The sequence below is a fragment of the Dipteris shenzhenensis genome, chromosome 18, assembly GCF_047967505.1.
Source record: "Dipteris shenzhenensis isolate YYH24624 ecotype China chromosome 18, Dip_SZ_1.0, whole genome shotgun sequence".
NCBI classification, from domain to species: domain Eukaryota; kingdom Viridiplantae; phylum Streptophyta; class Polypodiopsida; order Gleicheniales; family Dipteridaceae; genus Dipteris; species Dipteris shenzhenensis.
The window spans coordinates 10,260,509-10,278,847 of NC_141613.1; the positions used below are offsets into that span (position 1 = coordinate 10,260,509).

The 18,339-nt window shown below is 43.6% G+C and overlaps 1 protein-coding gene across 1 annotated transcript; it reads left to right on the top strand.

Moving 5' to 3' along the window:
• The first annotated feature begins 1,032 nt into the window (after positions 1-1,032).
• Positions 1,033-4,863, top strand: LOC147890783 (AMP-dependent synthetase and ligase family protein). Its single transcript, XM_087389919.1, has one exon. It carries the CDS (start codon positions 1,038-1,040, stop codon positions 4,827-4,829), a length of 3,792 nt encoding a protein of 1,263 aa, XP_087246045.1. The 5' UTR covers positions 1,033-1,037; the 3' UTR covers positions 4,830-4,863.
• Positions 4,864-18,339: the final 13,476 nt, after the last annotated feature.

Genomic DNA, 18,339 nt, shown 5'->3' on the forward strand with positions numbered 1-18,339 from the left:
TATTATAGCATTCAATGTAAGGCCTTGCACAAAAAATTTAGCCACCACATAGGGCCAGATGCCCGTGGTCTGCCCTGCAGATACAGTAAGGAGATCAAACTAAAAGCTAGCATGAATGCTCTGCACAAGATTTCCTACTACAGGGTCTTTCTTCATAGTTATCAAAAGCTAGCAAATTTTCCTTACACTCACAAACTAGAGAGGAAAATCTAGATGCCATTGAAATAGATTCCTAACCGGTTAATATCGTAACGACCTAGATTACTGATGAGAGGACAAACACGAGGCAAAGACAAAGACGAGAGGTGCGAGAGAGATGCAACAGGTCTAGAACAAGAAGTGCCATTCACCAAAGTCGGGCCAGCAGCCTTAAGTAGCATGGCTGTAACAGATTACAACGGATCTCAACCGTAAGGACAAGTGTCCGGCCTGCCTATGTAGTGCCACATCGTCACGTCTTCCCCCTCTAAGAGAAAATTTCACTGGAATGGAAAGGATTTATCCTCGATACATGAGCTATAGTGTGAGCTTTGCATCTATCTAGCGTACATCGCGCTGAAGGGCATACGTGACTTTGTCGGTTGGTTTGAGGATTTTGTAAGGGCCTATCCAATGAGCGAGAAAATTCTTAGCTAATCCTTTCTTTCAAACAGGATAATGTACCCATCACAAGAGACAAAGATAGTGGTCGATGTCGACGGCCATACCACATTTTCTACTTTTGTTGGGCTTTCTTTGAAGGTGTAGGCCTCTGAAGATGTTCGACTGCTCGTGGAGCTTGGATCTGCAAAGGAGCCATGTTGATGCCATTGGGAGTGGTCTTGGTCACGTCCATAGCTTCAAGCTTGGTTCTCAATGTGGGGACCTTTAAATTTTGATTTTAATGAAAGACCAACAAAGAGAAAACCTTGGCATTCCAAACGATTACTTTCTTCTTCTTCTTCTTCAAACCTTGACATTCCAAAAGATTACTTTCTTCTTCTTCTTCTTCTTCTTCTTCAAGCTTGATTGAGTGTCTTGTGAAACATGGATCGGCTATGGCGGAGGAGCAACATCAGGAAGAGGATGGCTTTCTTCTCAGCTGCTGCGACTCCATCGCCCTCTGCTTCTACTGCTCCTTCGCTCACCTCGCGTCTTCCAATCCTCACCGCCTCGCCCTCCTTCAAACCTCCTCCCTCCATCACCTCGTAGCTTTCCAACTCCCTCCACAATCACAGCAACCGCAGCCCTTCCCTCTCTTCCCTGGCGATGTACCTTATACCTCCGCCCAGCTCCTTGCCTCCGTAGATTCCTTGGCTCACCGCCTTCGCTGCGAAGGTTATCTGGAACAAGCGTGGATCGGAGAGCAAACTCAAAGGAAGGTTGGAATCCTTATCGGTCCATCGGTAGAATACATCGTTGCTGTCCTTGCGGTGCTCAAATGTGGCGCAGTCTTCGTTCCGCTCGATCCATTTTGGCCCGCCCGAAGGATTTCGACAATCGTGGCTGACTCAAAGCCTTGCCTCTTATTGACTTGCGACACAAATCCATCTTTGTCTGCTAAACTCAATGTCGAGCTTCCCATCCTCTCCCTGTTTCCTGGATTCGCAAAGATGCCCAAGAACCACATAGTTAGACATGGTGCCGATTGTGTTTGTTCTTGTCACAACAAGCGAGAACGGCCTTATTGCTATGTCATGTACACCTCCGGATCTACAGGAAAGCCTAAGGGGGTCTGTGGAACTGAGAGCGGCCTTCTGCATCGTCTAGAATGGATGAAAAGAGAATATCCTTTTGTAGCCGGTGATGTTTCACTGTTTAAGACGTCTGTCGGATTTATTGACCATTTGACGGAGGTGTTCGGACCTCTCCTGGGAAATTCTCCCTTAATTGTGCCACCACCTAGGGACCTGTTCAGGAATCCTCTTGCAATTCTTCCCTTTTTGCAATTTTATAATGTGAGTCGACTGACAGCTGTTCCATCGTTAATGCGTGCTCTTCTGCCAGTTTTCCAGGCGTCGGAGAGACGTCCTGCTCTTAAGTCACTGCGCATACTTGTGCTTAGCGGGGAAGCTCTAGTTGTTTCCCTTTTCCAAAAGCTTCACGCAGTCCTGCCGGAGACGACCATTCTCAATTTATACGGGAGTACAGAGCTGTCTGGCGATTGTATGTATTTTGATTGTGGGGCATTACTTCCAAACGTATGGAATGGACCTTTAAAACCGCTGGACACTATCCCGATTGGGAAGCCCATACCAGGATGTATTACACTTATATCATCCGGTAGTTCTGACACAGCTGAGGAGGGAGAGCTGCTGGTGGCTGGACCTCTGCTTGCTTTTGGATACTTAAACGATACTCTGAGCACAAGTCAGAAATTTGTAGACATTGTGAGTCCCCCAGAAGTTGGGAATCAAGGTTATAGTTCGTATACAACACGCATGTATAAAACAGGTGATTATGTAGAGAAGCTTGATGGGAATTTCGTCTTTTTGGGTAGAAAAGATCGCATGTGTAAGATAAATGGCCAGAGGATAGCCCTTCAAGAAATTGAGAGCAATATGGAGATGCATCCTCTTGTGGCGCATGCAGCTGCTAGTCTTAAAACAGAAGTCAGCTGTGATCATTATATCGTTGCTTATGTTGTACCAAAATTACAGCAGCAGATCATCTTTTCAAATGATACAGAGCAAGATTTAACTTCGAATCCTGAAATTATTGGTGAAGCTGAGTTTGGTGCAGAATTAGACATAGAAGCTTCTTTAAGAGGCTGGTTGCTTGAGAGGCTGCCTTCAGTAATGATACCCAAACGTTTTACTTTACTTAAAGCCTTGCCAATGGTGGATTCTGGAAAAGTGGATTACAAAGCTCTTTCAAGGTTGAACTTTTGTAGGCCATATACGGAACCAGTGTACGATGAGTTGACAGCAATGACTCCTCTGACCAATCATATCAAAAAGGTTTTTGAACGTGTCCTAGTAATGAAAAACATCTCAATTCATGATGATTTTTTCTCTCTGGGTGGAACTTCAGTCTCTGCAGCTCATGTAGCTCATATCCTAGGTATAGACATGCACCTTTTGTACACTAAGGGTTCTGTAGTGGCCTTAGAACCGATTCTAAGGGCTCAGGAAGGAGGTGTGAAGATATCTTTGGCCTTGAATACGATAGAAGAGTCTGAGGACTTGAGAAGCTACAAACGTGTAAAAAAAGATGAGTCCGCATCATTCTTTCCATTTTTCTTGATGGAAGATCTGGATAAGAGGAACCTACCCCTCAGCTCTAACCATTTAGACGCAGATTTTCATCACATTACTGACTTTGATGAGAGAGATACTAAAATGATTCCACAAGGGTCAGCTCAGACCCTGAGTAAGCAAGGATTCCAATCTGCTTGGCCATATGTACACATCACAGAATCAACTGCACTGCTAAGATGCAACAGGCTCACTTGCACAAGACCGTTTGTTACCAACACTGAGCCTTGGAAGCCCCTTCGTATCTTTCTTGCTTCAGCTGTTATCAAGTACTCCTGTAGTATAGCAATTTTGTGGCAGACCTCATTGAAAGCGTGCATTGATGCATCACCTGTTTTGGTACAATCAAGAAACGGTTGGCAATTGTTCATCGGTTCCCATGCACACAATTTTGCCTGCATAGATCCTCTCAGCGGCAAACTGATTTGGGAAACAAAGCTGGGGGGGCGAATAGAGTCTACTGCAGCTATTGCAGATGATTTCAATCAGGTGGTTGTGGGCTGCTATGATGGCTTTGTATACTTTTTGGAGAGAGAAACTGGGACTCTTAGATGGAAATTCCAAACCAAAGCAGAGGTGAAATGCCAGCCAACTCTTGACTCTCAAACAGGGCTAGTTTGGTGTGGGTCCCATGATCACAATTTGTATCTACTGAACCCCGTAGACAGGAAATGTGCTTGGGAATATGATTGCAAGGGAAGTGTGTTTGCAGGTCCAGCTCATGATTCCACCCGGGGGTTAATGTACATTGCTACAACAGGTGGAACAGTCATTGCCGTAAAATCAGTCGGCGTTAATCCTCAAACAGCATGGATGCATACATGTGCTGCTCCTGTTTTTGGTTCTCCTGTCGTTGATGATGCTACTGGCTATGTCATCTGCACTTCAGTCAATGGAGAAGTGTTTGCGCTCACAGCAACCGGTTTGCTTGCTTGGAAGTACACCACACAGGGACCAATATTTGCAGGAGCATCCCTGACATCAGCTCTTCCAGCTCAGGTTTTGATTTGTTCAAGGGATGGCTGGGTTTATTCTCTGAATCCAGTTGATGGGCTGTGCATGTGGAAGCACTGTATAGGCGAACCCATCGTATCAGCAGCATTTGTAGATGAAGGCCTTGATCTCTTATACAGGGAGTGTAGAGATAGTACTTTTTATCTTCATAGTTTCAGGTTAGTGTGTGTTTGTGGTTCCTCTGGGCAGCTGCACATTTTGAAAGTCTATGGAGGCCTAACCTCGTCCATCACTTCTGATCCCATGATTTCTACTGGTTACAAGAATTCGACTGAGGACTGTTTTGGACAAGAGGAATGTGTGGAAGGGCAGAGCTCTGTTGGGCAAGGTGGGATTGTTAAAGATTTTAGTAAGGAGAAGAATTCGAATGGAATAGAAGTCAGTAACAAGGGAGATCTCTGTGTGACAGTAGATAGATATGACTCCAATTATAGGGCTTGTGAACTTATAGCAACATTAAAGTTGCCAGGAGATGTTTTTTCTTCTCCAGTCATGCTGGGAGGTAGAATATTTCTGGGATGCAGGGATAACAACCTCTATTGTATTGAGTTAAATGGAATCACCTTAAGAGGTACCTAGTCCAGGCCTTGTTATGTATTAGTCCAATTCTGTGTCCAGGAAGTTATATACAAAATCCTCTGTTTGTATGCACTATTGTGCTGGACTTGGCATAATTTTACTGTGCAATTAGTTCTCAAAACAAACACCTGATAGGTTGGTTGCCCAATGCTTACATAATAGCATATCAACATAGTGTGAAGGGTCTAAGGGTTCCCTCTGGGATGGGAATTTCAACTCCATCAAAGAAGTGCCTTGCATGCATTTCAAAGGGTTTTGTTAGGGCTTGGAGTGTCTCTACTTCCATTAGACATAAAACTTGGTACCCGGCATGCATAATCACATTGAATGAGCCCTGTACTTGTTTTCCTTCCCTTGGGATGTGGTTCAACCCCTTTTTCATCTCCTTCATAAGTAGCTCATTTTCTCTCAAGCTCAGATCCAATGTTACCACGTGGTCCCATGCCTTGTTCACAAAGCGGTTCAAGCGTGGTTCACAACAGTGGCAAGAGGTGTACTCATCCCAGGTTAACCAAGGTTTCATTAGCTTTGCACCTCAACTTTTTTTAAAAGACCAGCTTATAGACAAATCTTTTATCAAGGCCACAGCTAGTGGGACCTCACTCTCTTGAAGGAGTTGAGACAATAATTTCTTTTTAGAAAAGCAAGGATTATCAAATTTCAATACTATGAATCTTTTATTTGCATTTTGCTATAATCCATTAGTACAAAGGGTTAATTCACCATTGGGGGGGGGGGGGGGGTCAAGGGGAGGTCGCATACCTGCAAATAATCAGTCCACCTCATCATAAGCAAATGCTTGATGGGTAACTTGACATTGCTATTCTGGGTGATGGAAACCATCTTACCATCTCTCAGGATCTTTGAAGGCCTTACTTGTGACTCACAAGTGTCTGGTGGACCAAACTCTCCAAATTGGGTTGCCATTCAATTCTCCTTAAAGATTGTGAGTGTGCTGGCTGTAAATTTTTGCGTCTCCCGCAAGTGGTACCACTTCTAGCTTGAAATCTCCTTCTCTTTGAAGAGCTGCCTGCTCTATGGCTGCTCGTATCATGTCCCCTAATGATCCTTTCCCCATAGGATCATACTCCCCGGGATGGCTGTGGAAACAAAGGTAGTCAAGTTCCGCACAGCTGAGTATCAATTGCCTGATGTACATGAAAGTGATGGAAGCTTTTCCAAAGATTACCATCGGGTGTCTTCATGAATAAGAGAAAGGAGCTGAATGCCGCCTTCAAGGGTCTCCTCGGGAAAAAGATGTCAAATTGTTGGCAATGAACCAGATGGCGTGGTCGAACAAAAGTGATTGTGCTTTACAATCTAGCTTGTGTTCATTGCATCTACACTTGATATAAGGCCTCCCCACATTGAACATGTCATTAGCATACTTGTTTTTTTTTTTCTACAATTTTGCTTTTACATTTTGTTTCAGTAATTATGAGTTCGTGGATCTTCTTTGGAAACATAGTCATAACAGCCTGTCGTGCTTGAGAAGGGGCCGGTAGGGGATCTCCATAACCAATTTTTGAGAGACCCTCACACCAAGCAAGGGCTTGGGGGAGAAGCAAATTCGTGAACTTAAGACATCTAAAATCCAAAACTTGCTAGGGGGTGTGTTATTCCATTAAGGCATCTACTTCTCCATATCCCCCATATGCTTAACTTAGCAAAATCTCAAATCCCCTAGCAGCCATAGTGTACATATGATCATGCAACCATATGATTCAATGTACACGAGTAGCATGACCCGTGTACGACGAGTTAAAGACTCGCTTCGTTGGGTCTCAAGGCGGAATTGTAAGATTTCTTTATCTACAAGGGATAAAATTTCAAGTTTCAAGACCCCCTCCACTATGGGTGCTGCTTTGCTTGGCTCAATCAACCTTGGTTTCACTGTAGGTGATGTATAAACCTTGGTTTCACTGTAGTTGATGTATAGATAGTCAACCTTCAATTTTAAATAGATGGTCTTTTCATATTTGTATGTCATTCTTGTTTCAATTAATGGGTCTTTTTTATGACATGTATTTCCGATTTAGCACCTAGGCAAAGAGAAGTTGAAGAACCATTCACACACACTTCTTTTTGGCCTTCCATAGGTAGCCTTAGTGAAGGTTGTGCTTTTAAGATGGGAAAAATAAAATCATTGTTATTATTTATGCTCTCTTCTAGGTGTTAATTTGTGGGTGGTGCACTTGTAGAGTATTGATGATTTCGGGTCCCCTTGTATTACTTTTGGGCCATTCTCATTTACTCCTCTTTGCACACTCTTAACTTCCCTGGGGCCTCCAATTTTATGCTCTCTCTTGGGCATTTCATGGGGCCTCCAATTTTATGCTCTCTTGGACATTTCACCCATACAGAGGCAAGCCTAATGAATGATAGATATATCATTCACCTTGTTTTGTGAAATTCACACACACAAACAAAGAGAGAGAGAGAGAGAGAGAGAGGTTCATTATGCTCGAGGGTGGGTGAAATTTTATCCACGTCACCAGATTCATTAAGTTTCTCATAGCCAAAGCTAGTTGGCAAGACTTGTATGCTAATCGAGCCTATATCAATAACAATACCCAATTGTAATTGTTCTCATCATCTCACATACTGCATTTCCATAATTTTTTGTATAGATTTTGTGTTTCCACTCCCTTACATTGCTTGATTTAGCTAAGCCTATCAATGTTGACTTACTCTTTGGGGAGGGAAAATTTCGAGCTCAAATCCATATAGCCTCCACCCACTCGTATTGTGGTTGCTTTTTTGTAATACCTTCAAGTGAAAAACCAAATCCACCTTGGGTAGGTATTGACTCAAGAAACTAAATAATAATCTACTCCTTGGTTAATTTTAAAATTCCTTAAGACACAATGGGTTCCATTTAATTCAACCTATCATTAGTTTCCCCAAGAGGTTATATGCACATTCCAAAAATCCAAACCCTAAATTTAACAAAACCCATAAATTTCTTTGGGTCATCTGAGTATACCAAGTATTGTATTTTCTTATACATTCTAACAATAAGAGGATTACACCGAACAAACTTATATTACCCTTGCCTACTATGCTTTAAAACAATATGTTTAATGCACATGCATTTGTGTTCGTGTGTGCATGTGTCTGCCTATACATGCTTGCTAAAAGTTCACATATTTGGAGGATTACATCCCCTTGGAAGGCCTAAATTGTCTATATATTTTTTGGTTAGTTTGTTTGTTGGACTCTCACCTTTCCTACATGGATTTGGTTGTTTTATGAAAGAATATGAGCCCGACGTGTTTGATATGTTTGGTGCCAATGTAGCACTAGATGGCAACACAATAAATCTTGTTATATGGGATACATTACTTTGAGTAAATAAGTAAATACACTTTAATGAAATTTTTTGAATTAAACATGTTTGTATGCATACAAATATGTATGTGCATGCAAAAACACACAACCATACCTCTATGGATTTGTGTGTGAATGAGAGAGAGAGAGAAGGGGGGGGGCATGCAAGGAGGGAGAAAGTGGGAGGAGCAAGGTGAGGGGCAAGGAGAGGGTGCCACGTGGCACAATCTTCCCTTGCACTCAGGAGGAGCTCTCACAAAAGACATCAGCATTCAAAACCACTCCACTCTCCATCTTTGCAGCTCTCCCACTGACTCTTGATTTGTGCAAACCCATGATTACAATCCTCATCCTAAGAGAAATCAACCCCATCTTTTAATAGCATAGTCATGGGTCACGTCAAAGTAGCATATTGATCAATGAAGCAGCGATAGTATCTTGCTAGATTGACAAATGAGCGTACCTGAGGTTTGGTTATTAGCAAGGAGAGCTTGAGGATAGCTTCTACCTTCTCGGGGTCAGGCTTGACACCCTTGGATGAGACAATATGCCCCAGTGATCTCCCTTGAGTGGCTCCAATGGTGCATTTATCAGGGTTGAGGCTGCCACTCGCATCATTGACCCTTTGGAAGGCCAACCTAACCTTCATGACATGCTCCTTACGTGCCGAGAATATATAAAAATCATCGAAAAACACCTCCAAGAAAACCCCCAAATAAGGAGCAAACACCATCTGCATAAATCTTTGAAAGGTAGCAGGAGCATTGGTGAGGCCAAATGGCATTACTTTGAATGCAAACATCCCCCAAGGTGTGGCAAATGTGGTTTTAAGCACATCCTCCTCAGCAATTCTGATTTAATAAAACCCGCAGTAACCATCACAGAAAGTATACATCTCATGACCACTTACCTTCTCAAGAATGAGTTCTTGAAAGGGCAGAGGATGATGGTCCCTCTTGGTGCCCGTATTGAGTATCTTATAATCGATGCAGACCCGCCACTTGTTGTTTTTCTTTGGGGTGACTACCACTAGTGAAACCCATTCAGTATTGTGAACCAAAATAATAAACCCAGCTTCTACAAGTTTCTGCAACTCTAAGCACAAAGCATCGATCTGTAGGGGCCCTAATCTCTGATACTTCTAAGCCACAGGCTTCACATCAAGCTTTAGCTCTATCTTATGCTCTATGGCAATCACATGGCGAAGGTGGTGGTAGCTAGTTGCGAAGAGGTCAGGGAAATCTTTGAACATTTCTAGGAACTCGTCTTTCTCACTTGGAGTTAGATCTGGGGAAAGCATAGATTCAAGCTATTGAGGACTAGCTGTTACCTTTTCTGCAGGTGGCGGGGTCGGAGACACCCCCATCATGTAAACTTCCTCCTCTGAGGACTCCCCCCCTTGTCTGATTCTTCCATTGATTTAGACACCGAGGATGAGAGAGTATCACTGTCTTGCTCCTCTTCTTCTTCTAGTTCAGTGGCACCTAGTTGCACCGGGATCTTCTCCCTAGAAGCACCAAAAGACATGTGTCATGACTTCCAATAGCTGACTGCATCACTCTTTCTCAACCATGGTCTCCTGAGTATGGCTGGGTAACTCATGCCTATATCTTCGATGTCCACCACATAGAAATTGACGGTGGTGGTCAACCCATTGACAGTGATGGGCAAATCCTCAATGACTCTCAGGGTGGCGAGTCGTCGACCATCTGCTACCTTGATTCGAGTGGAGAAACGCCTTATGCATTTCAAATTCAATTTCTTCATGATACGGGCACCATGATATTACATGCAGCTCCCCCATCGACACACATACTTTTGACACGACAATTATCTATGATGACATCTACTGTATGCGGATGCCGATCAATTTCTTTAGAGATAGAAGAAACCTCTCGTACCTTTCCCTTTTTCTTGCTCCTCCTTATTGAGAGCCCTTGCTGCAGCTCACATCTCACCTTAGGGCTTAATGCTATTAGTTGAGGAAGCGTGATGCTCAAAGACGGATGAGCAAGGTCCTAAACGACCGAATAGTCCTCTTGCCCCGAGCCGATGGTAAAATCCGAGGGCAATCACTTACTCTTGTGAGATCTTTTAGTCTTCTTTGTTGGTGGGTCTGCCATCTCAGCATCTGAGGGCTCTAAGAAGGACACCTTCTTCCTGAGGCGGTCCGGTCCATGGTTTGGAGAGGGGTCTGAGGTGGTACGACTTCTTTTCCTGAGGTCAAGGATCTCTACATTAGAATCCTCGGTGCCTAATTCACTTAGAAGATTCACCCTTGGAATATTGGGGCATTCTGTGCGATAATGACCCTTCTGGTGGCACTCGTAGCACACAACATTCAAGGCCTTGGCTAGGTCATTGACTCCGGGTTCTTTAGCAGGAGGGGCCGGGGGAGTAGGAAGGAGGGAGGCTCGTGGGCAAGGTTGGGGAAATCTTCCAGGCAGAGGTTGAGGATATACTCCTTGTTGAGGGTAAGCATCTAAGGGAGGACCATACATTTGAGATGGAGGCGGTGGATACATCCCTGATGGGGGGTGGGGGTATGCCCCTAAGTTGGACCCCCCAGGTGGTTGTTGCAAGAATTGAGGGGGTTGCAGAGGGACAATCGTCTTCTTTGAAGTGGGATCAGATTGAACTTTATCAAACTTTTGAGCAATCTCATGTGCTAGCACCATGGTTTCTGGATTCTCCCATTTAAGCTTGAGGCAGAATTCATCACTTGCTCCTGCTACGAGGTAGCCCAGCACATGCTGAGTCATTCCAGCTCGAAATACGGTGTTGTCCTCCTACGTGGCAATTAAACGGTCCAGGAGCACGACCACTCGATCCACATATCGGCGCACCATCTCACCTTCTGACTGCTTCAAGTTTGCCACTTGTAGGTACACATTCTTCGGCTCCTCTTCTTTGTCGAAATACTCAATCATAGCTACTGTCAACCTCAGTCAACTTTGGCGAATGTCTTCGGCTTACTTCTCGTACCACACTTGAGCCAAACCCTCTAGAAATGTGGAAAGAACCAATAGCCATCTATCTTCAGTAAGAAAGTTGAGAGAAACACAATGGCATTTGAAAACCACAAGATACTCAGTTGGATTTTCTTCCACCCAACCACATAACACGGGAATGTCAGCCATGCTTGGAAGATGGAAAAGAGAGAGACAAAATGAGGCTTATCTATTGGCAAACAATGGAAAGAGGTAGCTTGAACTGAAAATCAGGTGAAGATACATCTACAAAGCACACATAGGCAGGGTAGGGTGTGACTGGTGTATTGTGAAATATTATACGGGAAGAATCTTCAGCATAGAATAGCTCATAGACAATCTTAAAAGGACCAACCCTCATGATATTGCATCCATCTTTACAAGTGAGGGTTAGAGATGCGGCGTTGCATGAGGTTGTTCATCTAGGCAAACAAGAATGCCATGACAAATGTCAATAGTTAGAGAGCTTGCACATCACCTTCAGCTTCTTCCAGTTCTTGTAGTCGCCATGCTATTTCTTCAAGGGGTGTGCGGTTTGGCATCCTTCTTTTGTGCAATGTCCTTAAGGATCTTTCTGATGATCTTCCGAAGTCAGTAAACTCGTATCAAATATACCCAACACTTGGTTTCATGATGACCACAATCTTTGCATTCCTTACAAATGATCACGCTCATTCGTGGTTTGCGGCTTTGTTGGGACAGTGCTTCCACTCGCTTCATGCGTGATTGAAGTACAAGCTTCACGTGCCAAGAAATCAGCAACTATATTTTGAGCTCAAGGGATATGCTGAGTTTTTACCTCTTCAAATTATTGGCAAAGTTCCAATGCTTGTTGATGTCGTGGAACCAAGCCTTCGCTCCGCACCTTCCACCTTCCACTAACTTGTTCACACACAAGTTGAGAATCTCCTTGCACATCAAGTTACTTGATGCGATGTTCTTGCGCCTTTTGTAGCCCAAAAATAAGTGCCAAGTACTCATCTTGGTTGCAAGTACTTGTTGGTGCAGACTTGCTATAACAATACACGTCACCCCTGGTGAAGTGAGCTTCACACCCACACCAACAGCCTTGGTCGAAGGTTTGTATGCGCCGTCAAATTGGAGGAGCCAAGATGTCATCACACCAAGACTAAAATCCGGACATCCCAAGTTTCTCGGTAGTCCAAGATAGGTAGAAGGAGAGGGTGGGGAGAATTCAATACTTGAGCAAGACGTTCAGCACCAAATAAACTTGCAATCCTTTGTTGATAGTTTATCTTTAGACCAAAAAGAATTACAACATGAAGCTCAAAATGAGGCACAAAAGGTTGATTAGGTACAAAGGGATTTCTTGCTCGAAACATTACCAACCATAGCCGAGCTCTAGAAACCTTTGTAGTGAGATCGAGAAGAAATCATTCAAGACAAGCTTATCCACAGGAATTAATAAGCAGATGCGCCAAATCTCCCCCCAAGCTTGGGGAGCATCCCACCCTTCGAAGAATGTCACCCTTTTAATTACCTCCGATGCAGCAAGTAGCTCGATCGCCGCACAATGAGTAGAATTGAAATCAAAGTCCTCCTAGTGTATCACTAGTTCTTCACCTTGAATCATCCATGGTGTATCATCCCACCCGTCATCTCCTTGAACCATGCATTGTACAATTAGTTGTTGAAGATCGACATGAAGATCAAGAAGAGATCTCACCAATTGGTAGCCATAATGAGCAGAGGACCAAGCACCAAATCCTTGAACTCGTCGAGAAGTGACATAAATATCCACCCTCCTCGTGTGGCGTGTATCCAAGGAATGAACTTGAAAAAGTTCAGAATCTACGATTTAGTACCAAATATGAATAGAGCAATGAAATGAAGTACTTTTGCTTTTTACAACAAGAGGAAACTCACTACAATTAGAGAGTTACAGTTCATGAGATTCACCATATAAGCAATATCATTACACTTTCATCACTTCCTATTTGCTGGCCCATTGGTAAGTCTTCCTTTTGTGAATGGGGAGGTCTTGGGTTCAATTTCCACTCCTTAATAAAAAGAGAGGAGAGGAGAGGAGAAGAGAAGAGAAGGAGAAGAAGAAGATAGAAGGGGGGGCTGCGAGGTCTATTGCAGTTTTGCGTGGCATCGCACAGAAGATGCACAAGAACCCAGAAGATGCGGAGGAACCGCAGGCAGAAGGCACAGAAACTGAGAAGTTCTGCAGCTGCAGAGATGGAGAACTATGAGTAGAAGACACGTAGATTGGAGGCGCCGAAGCAGAGAACCACACATGGAAGGTGCTACAGAACTACACCTAGTTGTAGGAGTAATGAATTTTATGCCACTAGCCATGGAGATTTCAATCCTAGTAGCCACAGCATTTCTATTAACTAGAAAAGAATTCGAGATAAGAGGCTAGACGCTAGGCATGGCGACGCTCGAGCGCCATATAGAAAAAGGGAACGTGAGGGGAGAAGCGTTAACATGGGTGGGGAAAAGGGATTAAGAGGGGTGGGAATGAAGAGGGAGACTATGGCACAAGGGGAGACGGAGAGGGGAAAGAGGAGCATGTACATAATGGGACGAGGAATGTAGAGATGGAGACATCAAGGGAGGAGGGTCATGCTTTATTTGAAAGGAAGGATGGGGGGAAGAAATCAAAGTACTAGCTAGGTGGCTTTACAAGAATGAGCGTGTCCCATCAAGGAATAGTCCCCTCCTTTTATAGCCAAGAGAGGAGTCTCTCCCAATAAATGCATCCTCCCACATGCATGGTGTGTGTGGAAAAGTCTCCCATGTGGGCTAGGCGGTTACGCTCTCTCAATTGTGTGCGACAACCCTTGGCCTCATTTTTCCACATATATCAACCCCCATATCCCAAGTCTAAGATACTCCCCTGGTCTCTTCCCAATTTTATAATACGTTCAATCATCTAGGAGAACAAGTGGAGGGTTGGCACAAGGAATCTTGCCACCTCATCCTACTTTCCCCATTATTTAACTTGCATTCTTGGACTATCTACACCCCCGCCCCACATGGGCCTATCCTACATGGAGGGAATAATCCAATATAATATCCATCTCCACCTATTTTATATTACTTCTCCCATGGTCCTTGGTCCATGTCTCACTAAATGCAGGCATGGGACCGCCTAGGTGGAGGGGTGGCAGATGGAGGAACCATGCCATCTTAACATTTTATAATATAACTACCATGGATTATGTACAAAACACCTTATGGGTCCTCTTATGTGGAAGGGTGGCACATGGTCATCCCCTGCCACCTGAACCCTGGGCCCTATGTACACCATATTTTATTATACTATTGCCACACATACAAGCACACACATATATTTATGCCTTTTACCTTGGTCAAATTTATCCATAACAGTGCATGCACATGTGCATGTGTGTACGCGGGCATATAAACTCTGTAATAGTCATATACCAAAACTATAGATATCTAATTATATTTTCTAGAATTTCAAATTTCTATACTACTTCAAAAATCTTTTTTAAAACTCTTTATGCTTCCAAAATATCCTCCTCTCGCCATGCAGAATTGTCCTTTGCTTGGCACATGGAACTCCCCTTTGCTTGATAGAGGTAGGTTCAAAATAAGAAAATATACAAAATAGAAGAAAACTATTGACTGGTTTTCAATCTATGCCATGGATTGCTATCCTCCTAATAGCCTCATCTAAGGAATGAAGATTTTATTAGTGTGAGTATGCCCCTTATGTGTCCCCTTGCATATCCATGTGGCCATGAGGCTGCACGACTTCTATAGATAGCCGTATGGCATAGCGGTGCTAGATCAACCCTCTAGGAGATGCTCCTTCTATGTAGGTAGGTGTCCGGACTTGCTATGCACATGGCAACCCATGTGCTGCCCACGTGGTAACCCCATTTGTGTGTGGTTTTGTTGTTAGCATGTTGCCCACATGGCAGTTAGAGTCTTGCCCATGTGGTAGCTATGTCAATCCACCCCCCCTTTGCTTTCCTCATCTGGGGGCTTACAGATGGACAAGGGACCAATCCTCTTCCAACACATCTAAGGGCAAGCATGTATCACCAATTCTCAACCATTAGATCACCGTTTGCATCTAAGGATGTCCATTTTTTTTATTTTCAACCATTGGATCAAGATTGTACACCTAAGGGCTTGCATGAGGCGCTTACTCTCAACCATAGATCTCAATGTCCATCTAATGGTACATGTAGGCACCTTTTCCTAGCCATCGACCCAGATCTTGAAGTGGGGAGGCCACCAAGTGCACTTAATGATGAGGCAGCGAGCTGGTCTGAAAGTGGAAGGTCGTCATGGACATTGGGCCATTGGATCAAAATGGATCAATGGCCTCGATACACCACCTTCAAGATCAAAGGAGAGTAACACATGGAGGAGAAAGAAACACTTTGTTATTTTAACTTGGAGGGGTTGAGAGTGCAAGGCGGGCTCTTCCTTTGCTCTCCACATTGCACCTCGCCTAGCACCCCCTCCACTCTAGCTCCTCCCACCACATGGCAACTCTTCCTTAAGAAATAGAATAAAGCAAGTTTGATTCTCATTCCAATGCCATATAACCCATGTTGCCCTAGTGGTTAGTGAGAGCTTCAGACTTCTCTCATCAAAAGTCAAGAGTTGAGACCTGGAATTTCTCAATGCTTGAATTGGTGGAACTATTTCTAACTGGTTTGTGATCTTGGATAGATATTTTTTTAATCAGTTTTTGCTTTTTGCACCAAGTTTTATAGGGATTTGTGCTACCCAATTTGTACTCCCTCACCTCCCCTCTCCTTGTGGTTGCTTTCTCAAGGCCTCACATCTGTTCACCACCCCTCCTCACAAGGTTGCTCTTTCAACTCCCCTCACCTTAGGACCACCTTGACCTCTCCTCTCCTCAAGGGTTTTCTCCCCTCACATTTTCTCCATCTCCCCCTCCTCTCTCCTTCCAACTTCTCTCTCACCTTTGCCCCACCTCCCCCTCCCCTCTCCTTGTAGTAGTGCAACAGCTCCCCCAAGCCCTCACCTCTACTAACCACCCCCTCCTCATGGGTTTCCCTCTGCTCCCCCCCTCCCCCTTCCTCGTTGTTGCTCCCTTAGCCCCCTCACCTTTGCTCACCACCCTTTCCTTATAGCCGTATAGATCATAATCAAGAAATATGGAACACCATAATGCCTTCAGTGTCAACATTATTAACAAAATCTAAGCTCATCAATGAATGCAATAGGTCAATCCATGTGGTAGATCACAATTTAGCTGGCATGAGACACAAAAGGGACTTCCAAATGCAATTAAAGTGTATCAAGCCTTTCTTCTTACCATTTCAACCATGTGGAAATTATATGTATACCACATGATTACTTTAAGACCTTCGTGAGGTATAAATTTAGAGGAAAATTAGTTTTTTTTTGTCCTTCATAACCCAAACCACAATAGAATACCTTAGCTTGTTTGAAGTTCCCAATTCCAAAGTATGTAAGCTCCTTCAACTATGAGCTATATTACAAAATGGATGCAAGATGTATTATCTTTCCTCCAAAAGGTGGAAGAACTCATAATATAGTTTTTCTTCAATAACCAAAAACCCTTTTTAAAAATACACTAACATAGTTCTGATGCTTTCCTAAAGCACTACCCTAGAGTGGGGTAGTACTTTTAAAAAAAGAGACAAGCCATCCAAGTCTTGCCCTTAAACAATGTGAGAAATCTTTTTGGTGCATTCTAGAATTGGGGCAATTAAACGTTGCGATTTTGTGAGCACATAGGACTTATGATAGTGATCACGTGATTGTTAAGCTAAGCTAGCTCACAACTCATAGCATTAAGGTGATATATCGTAGAGGTCGAGGCAAGAGGAACGACTCTCTACAAAGTTGCTATGGTGATTACAACTCAAGTAAGCCAAACAATTTCTATAGTGATGGCCACAAACTCCCAAACTGCAAGGATTTGATGCTATAAACCCATTCTCTCATTTTTAGCTCTTGTTGCTTGAGGATTTTGAGCACTTTAGAAGAGCTTTCTAACCTCTTTGCTCCACAGCTTCACCACACGTTAATCCACCTTGACGGCTCTCAATCATCAATTCGACTATGGTCTTATGCATTGTGATCACACTGCTGAGACTAAATTGAGGTTTTGGCCATGGATTTTACAAAATAATAAATAAATTAGATTGCTAGTAAGCCTCTTGTTAGGCGGAAATGGCATCATGTAGAGGTTTAACCAACCCAGAAACATGGGCTTCATGAAAGGTATGTTCGGAGCCAACCAATTCTCGCATACAGCTTCCAGTGTCTCCTTGTATTCTTTTGCTACTTAGGTAGGATCTTCCATCAAAGATAAAGCATTACTTCATGCTTTGTGCCACCAAAGGCTTGAACATAGAATTTTCACACACCTACTAATGTTGCATGGAACTACTGGCAATGCTACGGATACGATCTCTATACTCTTCCACATGAAACTGAAACCATATCGACATAAGCAAATGAAACTACTGGCAATGCAATGGATAGAATCGCCCATGAAATTGAAACCATATCGACATAAGCACATACAAACCAAAAGGATTCCAAGCCCCTTTACTGTGCAGGATTGAAAGCTTCTATTCTAGTTTGATACATCCAACAGATGCTCAGCACCGAATTCCAAACCAGTGCTGTTCCATGCACCTCTGGAGCACAGATATAGCTTGTGAAGTCGTATGAGTGGGGGTTAAGACTATGTTCTAGTTCTAGACATGGAGGGCTTCAAGTCTCAGACAGATTTTGACGATTCGGACGCATACAATGATTGCTTGGCCACATTTACAGTCTTGGTAGCCGATGCATGCATGGTGATGAACTTCAACATGAGTGATGATGTTCTGAAGCAGGTGATCCGCACGGTGCTGAAAGGATTTGAAGGCTAAAAGTAGGCAGAGAAGAATGGATGCCGAGCACACACATAGATCATCTTCACTTACAGGGGCAAGGATACCTATGAGGCTCAAGTACTGAAGCCCATACAGGAGCATCTCCAACGGCAGCTGAGGCAAGAGGTAAAAGAGCTACATGGGATAGAGACATGATATTTTTTTGGAAGCTTCCATATGAATGACCAAGGAGAGAATAGTGATGTGAAGCGGATGGAAAACTTCAACAGGGTGAGACACTACATGAGAACATTTCAGGGTGGGCATATGGGCAAATGTTATCAAAGCTTTGGG

Bases quoted from the DNA above. Each gene is read 5' to 3' on its own strand.
- LOC147890783 (XM_087389919.1), top strand. From the start codon at position 1,038: ATGGCGGAGGAGCAACATCAGGAAGAGGATGGCTTTCTTCTCAGCTGC.